The sequence below is a fragment of the Scardinius erythrophthalmus genome (assembly GCF_964197995.2).
Source record: "Scardinius erythrophthalmus genome assembly, chromosome: 3".
Lineage (NCBI taxonomy): Eukaryota > Metazoa > Chordata > Actinopteri > Cypriniformes > Leuciscidae > Scardinius > Scardinius erythrophthalmus.
Genome location: NC_138223.1, coordinates 12,993,319 through 13,007,964, shown reverse-complemented (window position 1 = coordinate 13,007,964; position 14,646 = coordinate 12,993,319). Strand labels below are relative to the sequence as shown.

The 14,646-nt window shown below is 40.9% G+C and overlaps 1 protein-coding gene across 1 annotated transcript in view; it reads left to right on the top strand.

The window, feature by feature from the left end:
* Positions 1-6,813: 6,813 nt before the first annotated feature.
* The window catches only part of sgcz (sarcoglycan zeta), a gene marked incomplete at both ends in the record, with an annotated part of 315,437 nt that continues 307,604 nt past the window's right edge, over positions 6,814-14,646 (top strand). Inside the window, one exon of the mRNA XM_081362220.1 lies at positions 6,814-6,852. Within this exon, the coding sequence (XP_081218346.1) occupies positions 6,814-6,852 (39 nt within the window). The remainder of the gene's footprint in view (positions 6,853-14,646) is intronic.

Below are 14,646 nucleotides of genomic sequence, written 5' to 3'. Positions count from 1 at the left end.
GTTCTGAACACATCTTTTGCAAATAAAAGGCTTTGCATATGGATCCGCATGCTTCTCGTCTCAGTCCCTCCGTAACAGAATACTCGGCCAAACGAGGATCCAGCGGCTTTTCTAAAGGACACTGGTCAGGTATGAACCTTGCAAGGGTATGTAACTGCTAGAGGAATATATTCAGGAGTTTTTGGATGTAGCATATTTTTCTGATCTGCCTGATTGTGTTCTCATTTACTTTTTTGTGAAGGCTTAAATCAACCCTTAAAGTCTCGATTAATCCATGAGGGTCCTCGGACATCACTCCGTAATTTTTTTAGATTATGCTTCTACTGTTAACTGGCTCTTTTTTCACTGTGGGGGTCATGGAGGAATGCAACATTTCTTCCGTGCCTATAATGGTGGCCGCATAAGAGCTTGTTTATGTCTCCATTGATCTTCCAGAGCCTCGTCGCGTCTCAGCAGCTCTCCTAGAACCTCGCAACATCAGGTCTGGCACCTCAGAGCCACGTTTTGTTGCGGTTGTCGTACCGCAACCCTCCTCTGATCTGTCAGGGGAAACAGTCATCAAGCGTCAGAGGTTGGCATCCACCGTGGAGGATCCACTGCTGGTGTCAGTACGCACAGCTGGTATCCCCAAACCAACTCATTCTAGCCCTCCTGCTCCTGAACTTCTTCCCCTGTCTGCAGCGCTCCCCATAATGGGGTTCGCTTTATGGTGTATCTGGGCCACATACATCACCGCTGAAACTCCAGAAGTGGCGGATTACGCTGCAGAACCTCATGAGGCGGTGGCACTCGCTTCAGCTCCTGACGCGGTGGTGGTGTCTAGCGATGAACTCTCGTCCTGTTTTGAATCGGCCATGGAGGCCGTTTTTGAACTCTTGTCCTGTCTTGACCCAGCCGCAGAGGCTGTCTGTGAACTTTCATTCTGTTGTGAACCGGCTCCGGAGGCCGATTATGAACTATTGTCTTGTCCTAGACCAGCCATGGAGACCATCTCTGAACCCTTGTTGTCCTGCCCTGAAACGACCTTGTTTACGAACTTTCATCCTGTCTTGACCCGGCCACGGAGGCCATCTATGAACTGCCATCCTGTTCTAAACTGGCCGAGGAGGCTATTTTTGAACACTCGCTCAGTTCTGAACCGACCGCAGAGGTCATAAAGGAACCTTTTATCTGCCGTTAGCTCTATCACAACCCTAGAAACCGTACAGGAGCTTCCTGTCGGCTCAAGTAGCTGTGTCATGACCAAAGATGCCACAAAGGAATTATCTGACTATCCCGTTCCTATTCATGAGTCTAATTATGAACTGTCTACCCATCCAGTTCTCCCTAATGTGTCTGATTTTGAACTGTCTGTCTTGCCAATTTCAGTCAATGTTTTTGGTTTTGAACAGTCTGTTTATTCAGTCCCTATCAATACACTCCATTTGGAAATATCTGCCTATAATGAATCTGTTTCTGAATTTTTCCTTCAATGAAGTCAATTTCCTTCAATGAGCCAATGTGTGAATTGTCATCCACTCTAGTTTCACTCAATGCTTGTGATTTTGAACTGTCTCCCCATTTCGTTTTCCCCAATGAGTCTGATTTTGAACTGCCTATCTGCCTAGTTTCTAGCCTGGAAATCCAGACCTAAATATAAAAGATGAATGGTCTGGCGTCGACTAATGAAAATCGGCAAGCTCGCACGCAATTGGATAACACTACGACCAATCACAACAAGTTATTGTTTAGCTACCAGTGGAGCTAACTGGTAGATTAGACTCTTACCATATCCGGTCGGCAAAACAGCAAAAACGCCCTTCTTGCAAAGGAACGATTCGAGCGCCGTCTTCTGTTCCTCTTTTAGAGCGGCCAAAGCCGTTCATCCATAGCCATCTTGCAAAGTTTACTAATGACTTCGACGTCGCAGCACTGTCGTCATCTCGCCTCTGGCCCGCCTATATCAGATAACCCGATGTGATTGGTGCAGCTCAGATAGAAGGGCATATTTAATGAGCATCATTTAATCGACACCAGAGTAACTCGCTGAGCAAATTCAACTTGTGCTCTCGCGAGAACTCTGGATTTCCAGGGTACCTAGTTTCCATTCATGAACCTGATTTATTTATTTATTTATTTATTTTTAACTGTATGTTCATCCAGTCACTCCCAAAGAGATTCTGATTGAACCCGTGGCATTTCCTGCCTCGGTCCTTAGGGCCGTGAAAACATTGTCTGTGTTTTATTTCTCAGTTTTCCTTAGGTTTCAGTCTTTGCCGTGGGTCCCTGATCCATCTGGGCCACCGTGGTGGTCTGCTGACAAGCTTTGGTGGACCAAAGTTCTGTCTGCTCTGCCGTGATGGTCTTATGACCTGCTCTGGTGGTCTTCTGTTCCATCTGCTCTGCCGTGGTGGTCTTATGACCTGCTCTGGTGGTCCTCTGCTACGCCTGTTCTGACTGCTCCGCCGTGGTGGTCTTATGACCTGCTCTGGTGGTCTTCTGTTCCGTCTGCTCTGCCGTGGTGGTCTTATGACCTGCTCTGGTGGTCTTCTGTTCTGTCTGCTCTGCCGTGGTGGTCTTATGACCTGCTCTGGTGGTCTTCTGTTCCATCTGCTCTGCCGTGGTGGTCTTATGACCTGCTCTGGTGGTCCTCTGCTACGCCTGTTCTGACTGCTCCGCCGTGGTGGTCTTATGACCTGCTCTGGTGGTCTTCTGTTCCGTCTGCTCTGCCGTGGTGGTCTTATGACCTGCTCTGGTGGTCTTCTGTTCCGTCTGCTCTGCCGTGGTGGTCTTATGACCTGTTCTGGTGGTCTTCTGCTCTGCCTGTTTCATCTGCTCAGCCGTGGTGGTCTTATGACCTGCTCTGGTGGTCTTCTGTTCTGTCTGCTCTGCCGTGGTGGTCTTATGACCTGCTCTGGTGGTCTTCTGTTCCGTCTGCTCTGCCGTGGTGGTCTTATGACCTGTTCTGGTGGTCTTCTGCTCTGCCTGTTTCATCTGCTCAGCCGTGGTGGTCTTATGACCTGCTCTGGTGGTCTTCTGTTCCGTCTGCTCTGCCGTGGTGGTCTTATGACCTGCTCTGGTGGTCTTCTGTTCTGTCTGCTCTGCCGTGGTGGTCTTATGACCTGCTCTGGTGGTCTTCTGTTCCGTCTGCTCTGCCGTGGTGGTCTTATGACCTGTTCTGGTGGTCTTCTGCTCTGCCTGTTTCATCTGCTCAGCCGTGGTGGTCTTATGACCTGCTCTGGTGGTCTTCTGTTCCATCTGCTTGGCCGTGGTGGTCTTCAACCCTGCTTGTTCCGCCCTGGCCGTCTGTCCGGCCTGCTCTGGCCTGGCCGTCTATCAAACCTGCGTTGCCCTGGCCGCTTGCTCAGTCTGCTCCTCCCTGGCTTCCCGATCTGACTCTGTCTTCAGTCCTTCTCCCGCCATATGGCCCTGGCCCTCCATCCTCCCCGTTTCATTTCCGCTCCACCACCCTCCTGGATTATTCTGTTTTAGGAGGGGGGCTCTGTCACATATTCTACGCCTCCTGTTTCCATCACCCGTTCACCATTAAGACTTTTTTCACTGCACACACAGTTACATGTTACCCTGGACTACATTTCCCATGTTCCATGGCTTTACTTATTTCCGCACCTGTAGTCAATCACAAGGACTATAAAACACTGATGCACAAGCTCACCGACCACCGAGTATTGTTAGCAAATATCGCTGTCCAGCTGATAGCATCTTTAAGGAGCCAATCCTAGTGTTCCTAGTCTGTTCTAGTCTCACTCTTGCTTGTTTGCCCTGTGTTTTGATCCTAGCCTGGTTTCCCATGTTCTGCCTTCTCTCTGCCTCCCCTGGACTCTTGCTCGCCTCGGATTACCCCTTTCGTCTTGCCCTGTTCGGATACTGTTTGCCTCCTGCCTGGACTTCAGCCTTTGAGTTGTTTTATTCTAGTAGCAGCTGAGAGGTCACTAGGTTGAGAAACCATTAAAAGGGGAGCACAGCTATTATAGCTTTTCACATTTTATTGTTAGAAAAAATAACGTCCTTTTCACACAAATTGCCCAAAGGTTAAATGCTATGACTAATATACAGTACGCTCTGATGCTTGCATGTATGATTGTGAACGATGGGCTATATATGCATGAGAGACTAAAAAGATGCATGTTCCATTGGAGTTTCTATAAAGATTTAGATTAGCCTCTCCTGAACTTGAATTTGTATGCATTTTATCCCAAGAACAGTATGTTCTTAGATGGCATAAATAACAATTCTTTCATCTTTTTTATTAGCTCACGTACAAGCTAAGTGCATGGCTGGACCGTTCCATTTCCCTTTAAGAATCTGACTCACTCTGTAGCAAATTATGTATTTTATTTGGCCAGCATGCATCTCTATGCAGAATTGAATATAAGGTCAGACAGGGTAAACACCGATGTCATTCAATATGATGCATGTAGCAAATGTCAGACTTCAATACTTATGCTGGAATCGAATGGTTAAGATTCTCTTTTAGCCCTTTAACCTTGACGTCACTAACGTCAAGTGGTCTTATTTTGAGAAAGATGACATGTCTGACTCACATTTAATAGGTTGTCTGTTATAAACACACTGCAGGTGTTTATAAAAGATTCGGTATGAATATCACCTTAATAATCCCTCTCGCAGATGTGTGAGACAGACAGCCACAGCTGAACGCGACATGTTTAGTTGAACCTCATCCAGGAATAACAGTCCAGAATTTGCAAGACAGAGGATGATGAATGATTTCCATTTATCTAGGACACAGTTTTTAAACCTATACATGTTCTCTTTGTGTGTCTCTTTCAGCCCTATAGACTGCATGTGAATCCCTCTCACACACAGACAGGCACGGATGCTCGAACACACACGATTGCTGTTGAGCTGTACCACTTGAAATCTGTCTCACTGTCGCTTCAGCTCACTTTACGGTGGGCTGTTAATTTGGGTCCTAGACTGGGAGTTGACGTCACCGGAGCTGGGGCTGGCAAAATATACCCAGCTGAGGTCAGGTGCGCATGTAAAATCCATGCCAAGGAATGATTAATTGCAGAGTGGCACAATGAAAAAAAAGATCCTCAATGCAAGCCCTGCATTTGGAACAATGATTTCAGCTGTAATACTGCTGTGTAGGTTATTTTTAGAGCATTTTTTAAAGTAATTTTCTCATTTTAAACTACACACCAAATGTGAATGAATTGTGCACGTGCAGATTATTAAATGTACAGTAAAAACTGCCAGCTGTGGCTGCTCGAACTGGACATTATGTCATTTTCTAACTGCATATATCATATATAATATAATGTAAGTATAGCTACTTTTTTTTGCTCTGTTAAAATCAGTTTGCTACTGAAAATCCACAGTGAACGTAAAACATATAGGCTATGGTTCCATAAATAACCTTCAACATCCATGGAACCTTCCATTGCACAAAAGGTAAGGTACTTTAGATTTTTAAAATGTTCTACACACTAAGAAAAACAAAACGTTTAATATATTTTGTAACTGACCACTGAAAGGTTCTGTTGAGAACCCAAAATGGTTCACTAAAAAAAAAAAAAAAAAAAAAAAAAAAATTTGGAACCTTTATTTGAACAGTACCAAAACATCTTTACCAACAGTCCTTTTACCAACAATATTTTAGTATAAAAACCTTATGCATTTAAACATAAAATTTGTCCATACAATTATATGGTAATACATTACTTAATATATATATACATATATATATATATATATATATATATATATATATATATATATATATATATATATATATATATATATATATATATATATATAGTAGCAATGCATTTTTACATTCTTTAATTACTAACACTTTTAGTGTGAATATTCTGCATAGAAATATTCACTTGGGAAATTTTTAAAGAGGAAATGTCAACATTGTGCACTTGAGATGCAACACACACGCATGCGAATTAATACTTAAATAGCATTGCGTTTTTCTCTCTCTCTCTCTCTCTCTCTCTCTCTCTCTCTCTCTCTCTCTCTCTCTCTCTCTTGGCTCTAGGACCCAGGAGAATAACTAGCAGGACAGTTTATTTTTTGAGTGATGAAAAGAACCGGCTCGTTTCTCCACGCAGAAAACTAAGGGGACTGTGCAAGTCACTTGGCTTGTCTGGATAGTCATCACGCGGCCAAAGACAGAAGAATTCACTCACAATCCACTCGAGGAAGATCTTCTCCCTTTTTTTCTTCCATCCATCCCTCCCTCCTCAGACTCCCTCTCCCAGACAGAGAGTCCGTACTCAGAGAACCGGGACTCGGCTGGAGGAGCGCGTTAGGACACGGGAGGTTTCTGGAGATCACCAAGTAGGGCAGCAGCGGAGTGCGCCCTGTCCAATCAAACGATCATTCAGTCAATCAGTCAACCAATCAATCAATCAGTCGGATCACACCAGGGAGCTGACAGCCTCCTCCTCATCCGCCTGCTCGGATCGAACCGATATTCTTGAAATATTCCGCAAAAGGATGATTTGATAGACTGATCAACCAGGGTTGCTGCAAACGTGCCAGTCTCGCGCTCAACGCTCTCAATGACAGCACGTTCTCTTACTGACAGAAACACTTTTGCCTTCGGAGAGGAAAACGGAGAGCGACACGCAAGTCTGTTTATGTCACGGCACTGCTGTTGGGACACTCTGAGTGACTAGTTATATAGGCTATTGAATAGTTGAGGCTGTCGCTGGAGTCGTGATCAGCGGGAATGAGACTGAGGGAATCCGCCGCGGCTCGGAGAACTGGGCTGGCTTTCGCTGGGGAACTACAAGGCTAGATATACAACTTTTGTGTTAGACTTTATCTTTCGATATGGAGCGATCGGCATCGCTGGACATCGAGGCGCTGAAGGTGAGTTGCTGATGTGACGTGTTGCTGCTGTTTGCAGCGTGTAGTGTGTGTTTGGGGCTCAGTGCGGTGCTGGGTTTTGTGCGTGGGGTGCATTTCAATAACCCTCGTTCAAGTTGCGGCCATTAAAGGCATAGGTGCCGATGTCTGGGGCTGCTTCTGAAGCGTAATGTGATCATATGTCATTTCACAAATAGTCTAGTTCGGATATTTCGCAAACAAATCTTATATGCACTATGGGTTTCTGCAAAAACGAGTCTTCCCCCGTTCAACCCCTCCCTCGATCGCCTTCCCACTCCAGGCATTTCCATCGCGTGCATCCTCATTTATCCATATGCAGTGGTATATTTGAAAACAACTTTTTAACTCGTGAGGATTCTTATCGTATTGCTCAATTCAATGCTTATGTTCATGCGTTTTTCACAAAAGAAAAAAAGAGTTCCGCTGAGGGATTGTGTGTTTCAGCACCTCTGGCACTGGACAGCTCCACAGATCACACTGGAGAACAGCTGTATGGGAGATTTGTGACGGCACTGCGCTGTAAAATGGTACATTTAGGGTAGCAACTGTGGTTCCCAGAAGTTTACCATGAGAAATACGACGATGATGTTGCAAATAGGATATTTGACTGATTGTATATTATACATTTCCTAACTGTATATGCCAATACCCTATTTGAGCTATGAAAGTCTATTTGTTTCTGTAAGGTGTTCTCATCGGAACACATGTGGCTCAATGGAAGTTGGTCTCTCTCTAGCAACTGTGGCCAATAATAACTTATATACAGAACACAAAACACAATCAGGATAATGCGAATGACACTATAAGAATGCAACAAGCATTCTCTAAAATTAACATCAAACACTCCAGTTAACATAATCGATAACAAAAATAAGAAAAAACTAACCCTTTTAAATGAAATATAAACAAATGTGCTGGTTTGTCAGGGTTTTCTCCTTCAAGGAAAAGATAATTAAACAAGTTTACTTATAAAAAACAAACAAAATTTTGTTAATTTTATACTGTTCAAGAATGCATATTGCCTTTTTAAATATTATGTATGTTTTCTGTTTTTATATAAGATCATTAAGTTACAATGTAAACAGTAAAATTATTATTAAAATTAAGTTACAGTAAAATGATATGTTTTGCCTTGAAAAGTATGTCATTTTACCATGCAAAGTTTGGGTTAACTTACAGTTGACCAATTAACAGGTTTTTACTGTAGAAATCTAACACTCTTTTCCATTAAAAAAAAACATTTGTTGTTGTTGTTTACAGTGAATGGTGATCTTAGTGTTATCGTACAGTATCTCTGCCTCTCTCTCTCTCTCTCTCTCTCTCTCTCTCTCTCTCTCTCTCTCTCTCTCTCTCTCTCTCTCTCTCTCTCTCCTCTCCCTCTCCCTCTCTCTCTCTCTGAAAAGGAGAGGGAAAGAGATTGCAAACACGTACTGATCTGGCAAGTGTATTTACATTTGATTGGCATCTGTTGCCAGGAGATTTGCTTCTCTCCAATTCACCTGATTTATTGTATTCGGTTTGAGCTTTGTGATTTCAAAGGATCGATGTTTAAACCAGGCAAATGTCTTTATTCATTAAATGAGCGATTCTTAAAAGCACCATTCCTACACTCAAGCCTCACATAAAAGTTCTTATATCAAGATAATGATCCAGTGTTCTGTGCCTTTAGTTTTAAAGCTATAGGTAAATAATGAAAACAACATAATACTATGGCCAATCTAGAACTACCGCAAGGAAACACTATATTATAAAAGGGAAATATGCAGAGTACAGACATATAACTAGACTAGGTTCAGTAGCTGTCAGTCTATCAGAGTGGCTGACAAAAGATATTTTTATTATTATTTTAGACCTTTTATGTTATTGAGTAAAGAATCACACACCTGGCTTTTTTATTTATTACCAAGCCTTTTTGTATTTGAAACACAGGAGGGAGCTACTTTTTAAAAATTGTGTGGAAATGATTTTGGAGCAGCATTTATGATATGTCGTAACATTGCATCTATTGAATCAGCATTTTGTGAATTGCGTTGAAGGGCTTCATATAACAGTGACTCTTCTGTAGAGCGTCACACTTACATTATAGTGTTCATGTAATTCTCTCTAATTAATTAAGCAGGGTGCTTCTAATGAACAACATGTACTTGATATGTAATTGCTTTGTGGAGCTGTTTGTAATTTCACAGTCATCTTGTTATTAAATTTCTAATGAATTATGATAAACATGTTATATGAACTTTGAAGTATCACCAGTGGCCCTTTTCATTAGACAACAGGACAAGAATAGATTTAGAAAAAGAGGAGTCATTAAAAACAGTGGTGATGAGGCAAACAGTATTCTGTCCTTATAACAGGGTTGTTCAGCGATAGTTTTAATTAAACTGGCATCTCTGGTTTGCCTCTTATCTGGAGGCGTATGTGTCCCATGAATTCAGACACTGATGAAATGCCTTTCTTAATCTCTTGGAGTGTCATTTCAATTTACTGCCAATCCTTTACCACCTCTGTGAAAGTTCCTTCAGAGGGACTGAAAAAACGAAAAAAAAAAAAAAAAAAATGCTTGGGTTGGACCGCAAACTTGGATGACAGATTTAAAACACAAGCAATAAATACATTAATAAGTGTGCAGAACTTGACTTCATTCGTTTTAAAGGAGTAGGCCAACCAAAAACGACCAAAAAATATCAGTTTTTTTGTCATACAATGAAAGTCAGTTGGGGCCAGTGTTGATTTGGACCCCATTGACTTGTTGTAGGGTCAATTTTTTTTTTTTTTTAGAAAATATCATCTTTTGTGTTCACCTTTGTCACTGTCGCCTATTTCACCTTTGGCTTTTGGCTTGCTTAGTTGGGGACATTTAATATTCATTATTTAATATTCAACAATATTGTTGATCTGCCTGCATTGACACCATTATATGAGAACTGAACGGAGCTGGACAATGACATCACTGTTTTCTCTAGAGCGGCTAGATATATAAATGAACTAAATGAATAACTTTATTTACAATAAATATGAACCATCACTGAACTTACTTAAGCTGGACTATGACGATATTTTCTTCAAGAAACAAACTTTATTGCATTATTTTCCTGTTATCACTGTAAAGCTGCTTTGAAAATCTGTATTGTATATAAATATAAATAAAGGTGACTTGACTTGACTTCAGCTCTGCTCTGCACAGTCAGGGTACAATGAAATCTCTTTTTTTCCCTCTTTTTTCCTTACCCTAACTTGTAATCTCACGTAGCAGATTCAATGATTCAATCTTATTTGCGCATTACAAAACATGCACTGATTTTTCATTAAAAAGCACTCAACTATGAAGGCCGAGTCATTCTTGTTTGGAAACCAAGAAAAAGGACGGTTTGCTTTGGTCTACAATGTCAGCACTCAGCACGCATGCTGATCCTGGACCAGCCAGTAAAAGCTGCGGTGAGCAACAGACCCATTCAATAGCACTAATAGCATCACAAATGGCCGTAATCCATCTTCTCTTAGGTTTGCTGTGCTGGTCCGAGTTTGAGTGGCAGTTGAAGGCCCCATCGGTGTCCTGATCCTTTCACTAGTGCTTCGAGTATCAAGGTCCTTGCCAAGCTTTCGTTCCCATCGCCCCCCCGTCCCTCCAGTCCCTCCCGTCCCTCCCACCTCCATCCATTTTACACTTAATTAACTCTGCCAAGTGGGAAAGGGCAGTCCGATTACAACACAACTCTCAGTAACAGCAGTATCAAATAATTAATACATATATAGCTGAAGGATGAGAGGAATAAAAGAGTTGTGTTGAACATGTCCCCTAGAGTGTGTAGCAGGAAAGAAAGGAGGCACTTCAATGTGTCATCTGAACAGGTGATGTTAAGAAAAGGTTAACATCGCCAAGGAAGAAAGCGCAGTGCTGTTTCACTGGTCGGGTTGTTCAAAATGTGACTGGCGACTGAACGGCTAGTGATTCATGGTTCGGACATTAAAGCCATTCAAATCTATTGTTTTTAAAAGTAATTTCGATTTAACATGCTTCCTCTGGTATTACAAAGGAGAAAATGAACTCCGCTTTAATTGCGGTTTAATTTACACCATAAATCACTGACCTTAATCTATTACTGCACACATGATTACAATTGCAATATCAGAATAGCTCTGCTAATTGCAAGCGTTGTTTTACCATTAGGTGGCCATGGTAACCAAATCATTTTTGGCAGAGTGGATTGTTTGTTTGAGAAAGATATCTATGCATAATGTTAAAGCATCCATGATTTTAAACCCAACTTGTGTCTAAGACATGAAATCCATCCTGTATTTTGTGCAAGTTTCTGTTGTAGCTGATTGGATGGTTTTACAGACTGACCTTCTCAACAATATCCTCCAATTACCATTGTGAGAAACAACAGCTTTAGCAAGTTTACCCATTTAGTTTGATTGATACACATTATGTCCAGAAAAGAAGCCTTTATTTTGAGTCCATAGTAAGTGATTGAGTCCCATACAAAACTCTCACTTGAATTTTCATGTTCGGATGAACTATCCCAGTGGTTCTCAACTCCAGTCCTCGGGACCCACTGCTCTGCACATTTTGTTTGTCTCCCTTATTTAACACACCTGAACCAGATCATCAGCTCATTAGGAGAGACTCCATGAACTGAATGTGTGTCAGATAAGAGAGACATACAAAATGTGCAGAGCAACGGGTCCCGAGGACTGGAGTTGAGAACCACTGAACTATCCCTTTAGCCTGACTACGTCAGACTTCGTACTTCCACTCAATTTCAGTTCGCTTATACTCAGTCTGAGATAGTGACCTATCTTTCCGTTTTCCTCCGGCCTCAAAACAGCCGGCATATCAATGAACAGAGGGCGGGCTGAGAGCCGTGACGTAGACGCTGATTGTACCGTGGATGCGTAGATTTACTTCACATAATCTGCACAAGTCTTTCACAGCCATGTTCACTCCGGTATTTCGCTCGATGTTTTTGTTTTCGCATCATACATGTGTTTACAGTGGAAGTTAGATGCGGCTGAGCATGCGCATAACACACGTCATAAACAAACGTTATGTGATTGGCTTACGGGTAACCAATGATTTTAAACTTCAGACAAACCCTTGTTTAAGGGTTTGTCATATCCTAGCATTCAATGCATCATGATTAAATTATATGGCTATTGTTATATGTTTCTTGCCTTATTTTATGATTTTTTTTTTTTTTTTTTTTTTTTTTGATGATGTTATGCTGTTACTGTCACTAGTTTCTTCTGTGGTGATGTTTAGAGCTCATCTATTTATTTGATTTATTGATTGTCACCATTAATGTAGTTTACGTGCCAGTAGTTGAGAGTCTACGTTCATCCTTATAAGGATGAAAAATGCTGATTTTGTTTAAGACAAAGAGACTTGCAACTTAGTGATGGGAGAAATAAAGCTTTTTGAAACTATAAATCAACTTTTATTATAGAGCTTGGTTAATTAGGCAAAAAAAGAGACTGTTAACTACAACTCTTCTTTTTTTACTATGTGAATATATTCCATTAAAAATGTCTACAAAACTGATCCGAGATCAGGTAAAAACCATATAGACACTGTTTCATGGGTTCGCAGAGATTGTCCCCTAGTGGAGAAGCATTTAAAATTTTGAAAGTTATGACGTAACAAAGCTTCGTTTACTGAATTTAGCAGTTTGAATCTCTGGTACGAAACAATTCGCAAAGATTTTGAAGCTTTACAAAGCAGTGTTTCGAAAGTGACCATCGCTAGCTTATTCTTGAAGCTCAAAGCTGTGAATGATCAAATTGCTATAACAGAAAATTACTGTAACTTTATTGTGTTTATTGTCAGAAAGAGACACTCAGTGAACATGTGCACTTGTCGAGAGAACAAGTTTGCAAACTGTTTTAGCGCAAAGCTAAACATGAGAAACATGAGAAAAGTCATAAAACTCTTGCATCATGTCACATACAAATTTACAGTGAAGGGGATAGGAGAGGGACAGCTCTGTTGCAATGATCTCGCACTGTGAGGCTACTGCTGGGCAGTTACAAGATAATAGCAGCTTCGAATGGTCACGGAAAAAGCTGGGAAGTGAGAAGGAAGAGAAAGAGAGAGAAATGCCCACTCTGGGTTCTAGGCTGATGGGCCACATCATGAGCCAAATGAAGCGAGTGGCAAGGTGAGATGGGCCATATGCCTGCCGTAAAAAAACAGCAGCATTACAGAGTGACAGAAGACACCAGAGGCTAAACTCTTCTTTCCATCCTTCCATCCCTGTCCTTCATTTTAAACTTCAATTCAATTATAATTCTCATTCTCTTACCTCAAACTCTCAGTAACTCGCTGTCTCTCCGCCTCTCACTTTCTCAGCTTTAATACTCTGTGACCCCTCCTCATCTGTCTCGCTCTGCTTTTTCGACTCTACATCTGCCTTGACCCCTCTGGAGAGCATACACTATTAGCACTGGTCTTCGGTCATTTCTACTTCAAATAATTAACTAAGGGAATGACAAAGATACGTTTCAAAATGCAGGGTGCCAATGCAATTAACCTGAACATTCCTTAAGCAAATTCACTCAGCTCTTCTTTAGGTTTCATCTAGCTTAATAGTCCATTCATACATAGTATTTTCCAATATATTAAATTGATCTCTCAGTCAAGTCACAGAGCTTTTATTATGTTTGTATATTTTTTTTTACCCATAAAAGTAGAGAAAATGGTTAATAGAAGCCATTTAACATTGTATTTAATTTTATTTAATAGCCATAATTCTTAACGTTTAATTTGACCTAATAAAGTGAAAATTAGATTTCTGTTTTTTTGTTTATCATTAACGTCAATTACAGAACATAATCAAACTTCTACCAACCTTAATTTAAATGTATACAAAAATAAATAAGTAAAGACATAAATTACAAATGTCATGCAAACATTTTACAATAAATGTCACAATTAACAAAATGAGTAAATAGAGAAATAGTTTCTATTCTACAGATTCATTTAGTTCATTTTTAACTTATTTTTTAAGTCTATAATGCACATTTATGCTAGCGAAATGAAATGTAAAATTAGTATAGTTAAAAATAAACACTCTATTTCTATATTTTACACCTCTATAACAAACAGGATTTATATTTGTATGTGAGGGTCATACAAAATTACTCTCTACAAAATCTATAATACACAAAAAAAGAAAAGAAAAGAAAATGATTTTATATATAAATCCTATTTATTTTTTAGGACCAATCTTCTTAATGCAGCATCAGTATCGAAAGCATCATCCATCAAGACTGATCCATCCAAAACTGAAGACGGAACACTGTAATCCCGCTCTCACGACTTCATGGCTCATGCTGCACCTATTACTGGCCACTGAAGATGTGAACACAAGATTGCCGGCACACCAGTCCATCTACAAAAAAGAAATACATAGATTCTCTCTGTACTGGTGTTAGCGACCGTGTCTTGTGGTTTTTTTTCTTTCTTTTTTCAAGAAGTGGAAAAAAAATTGAGTGCAAGCCTGAGATTTAGTCCTACAATCGTACAAGAGGAGTTAATACGCTGATGCAATTATCTCATCGAGGCCACTAGCATGCTCAGCGTGCCAAATTCACTCACTATTACACACAGTCATTACACATGGACTGTTGCTGCATTCATCTGCTGTAAATTCACACATGGTTCCTCAGAGAGCTGTGAGGTGTTTACATTTCCGAAACTCTGCCATGACTCTTCATTACTATCACTCTCATCTCAACATTTCCTTGTTAAGACCGTGCTGCCATTATTACAGTGCA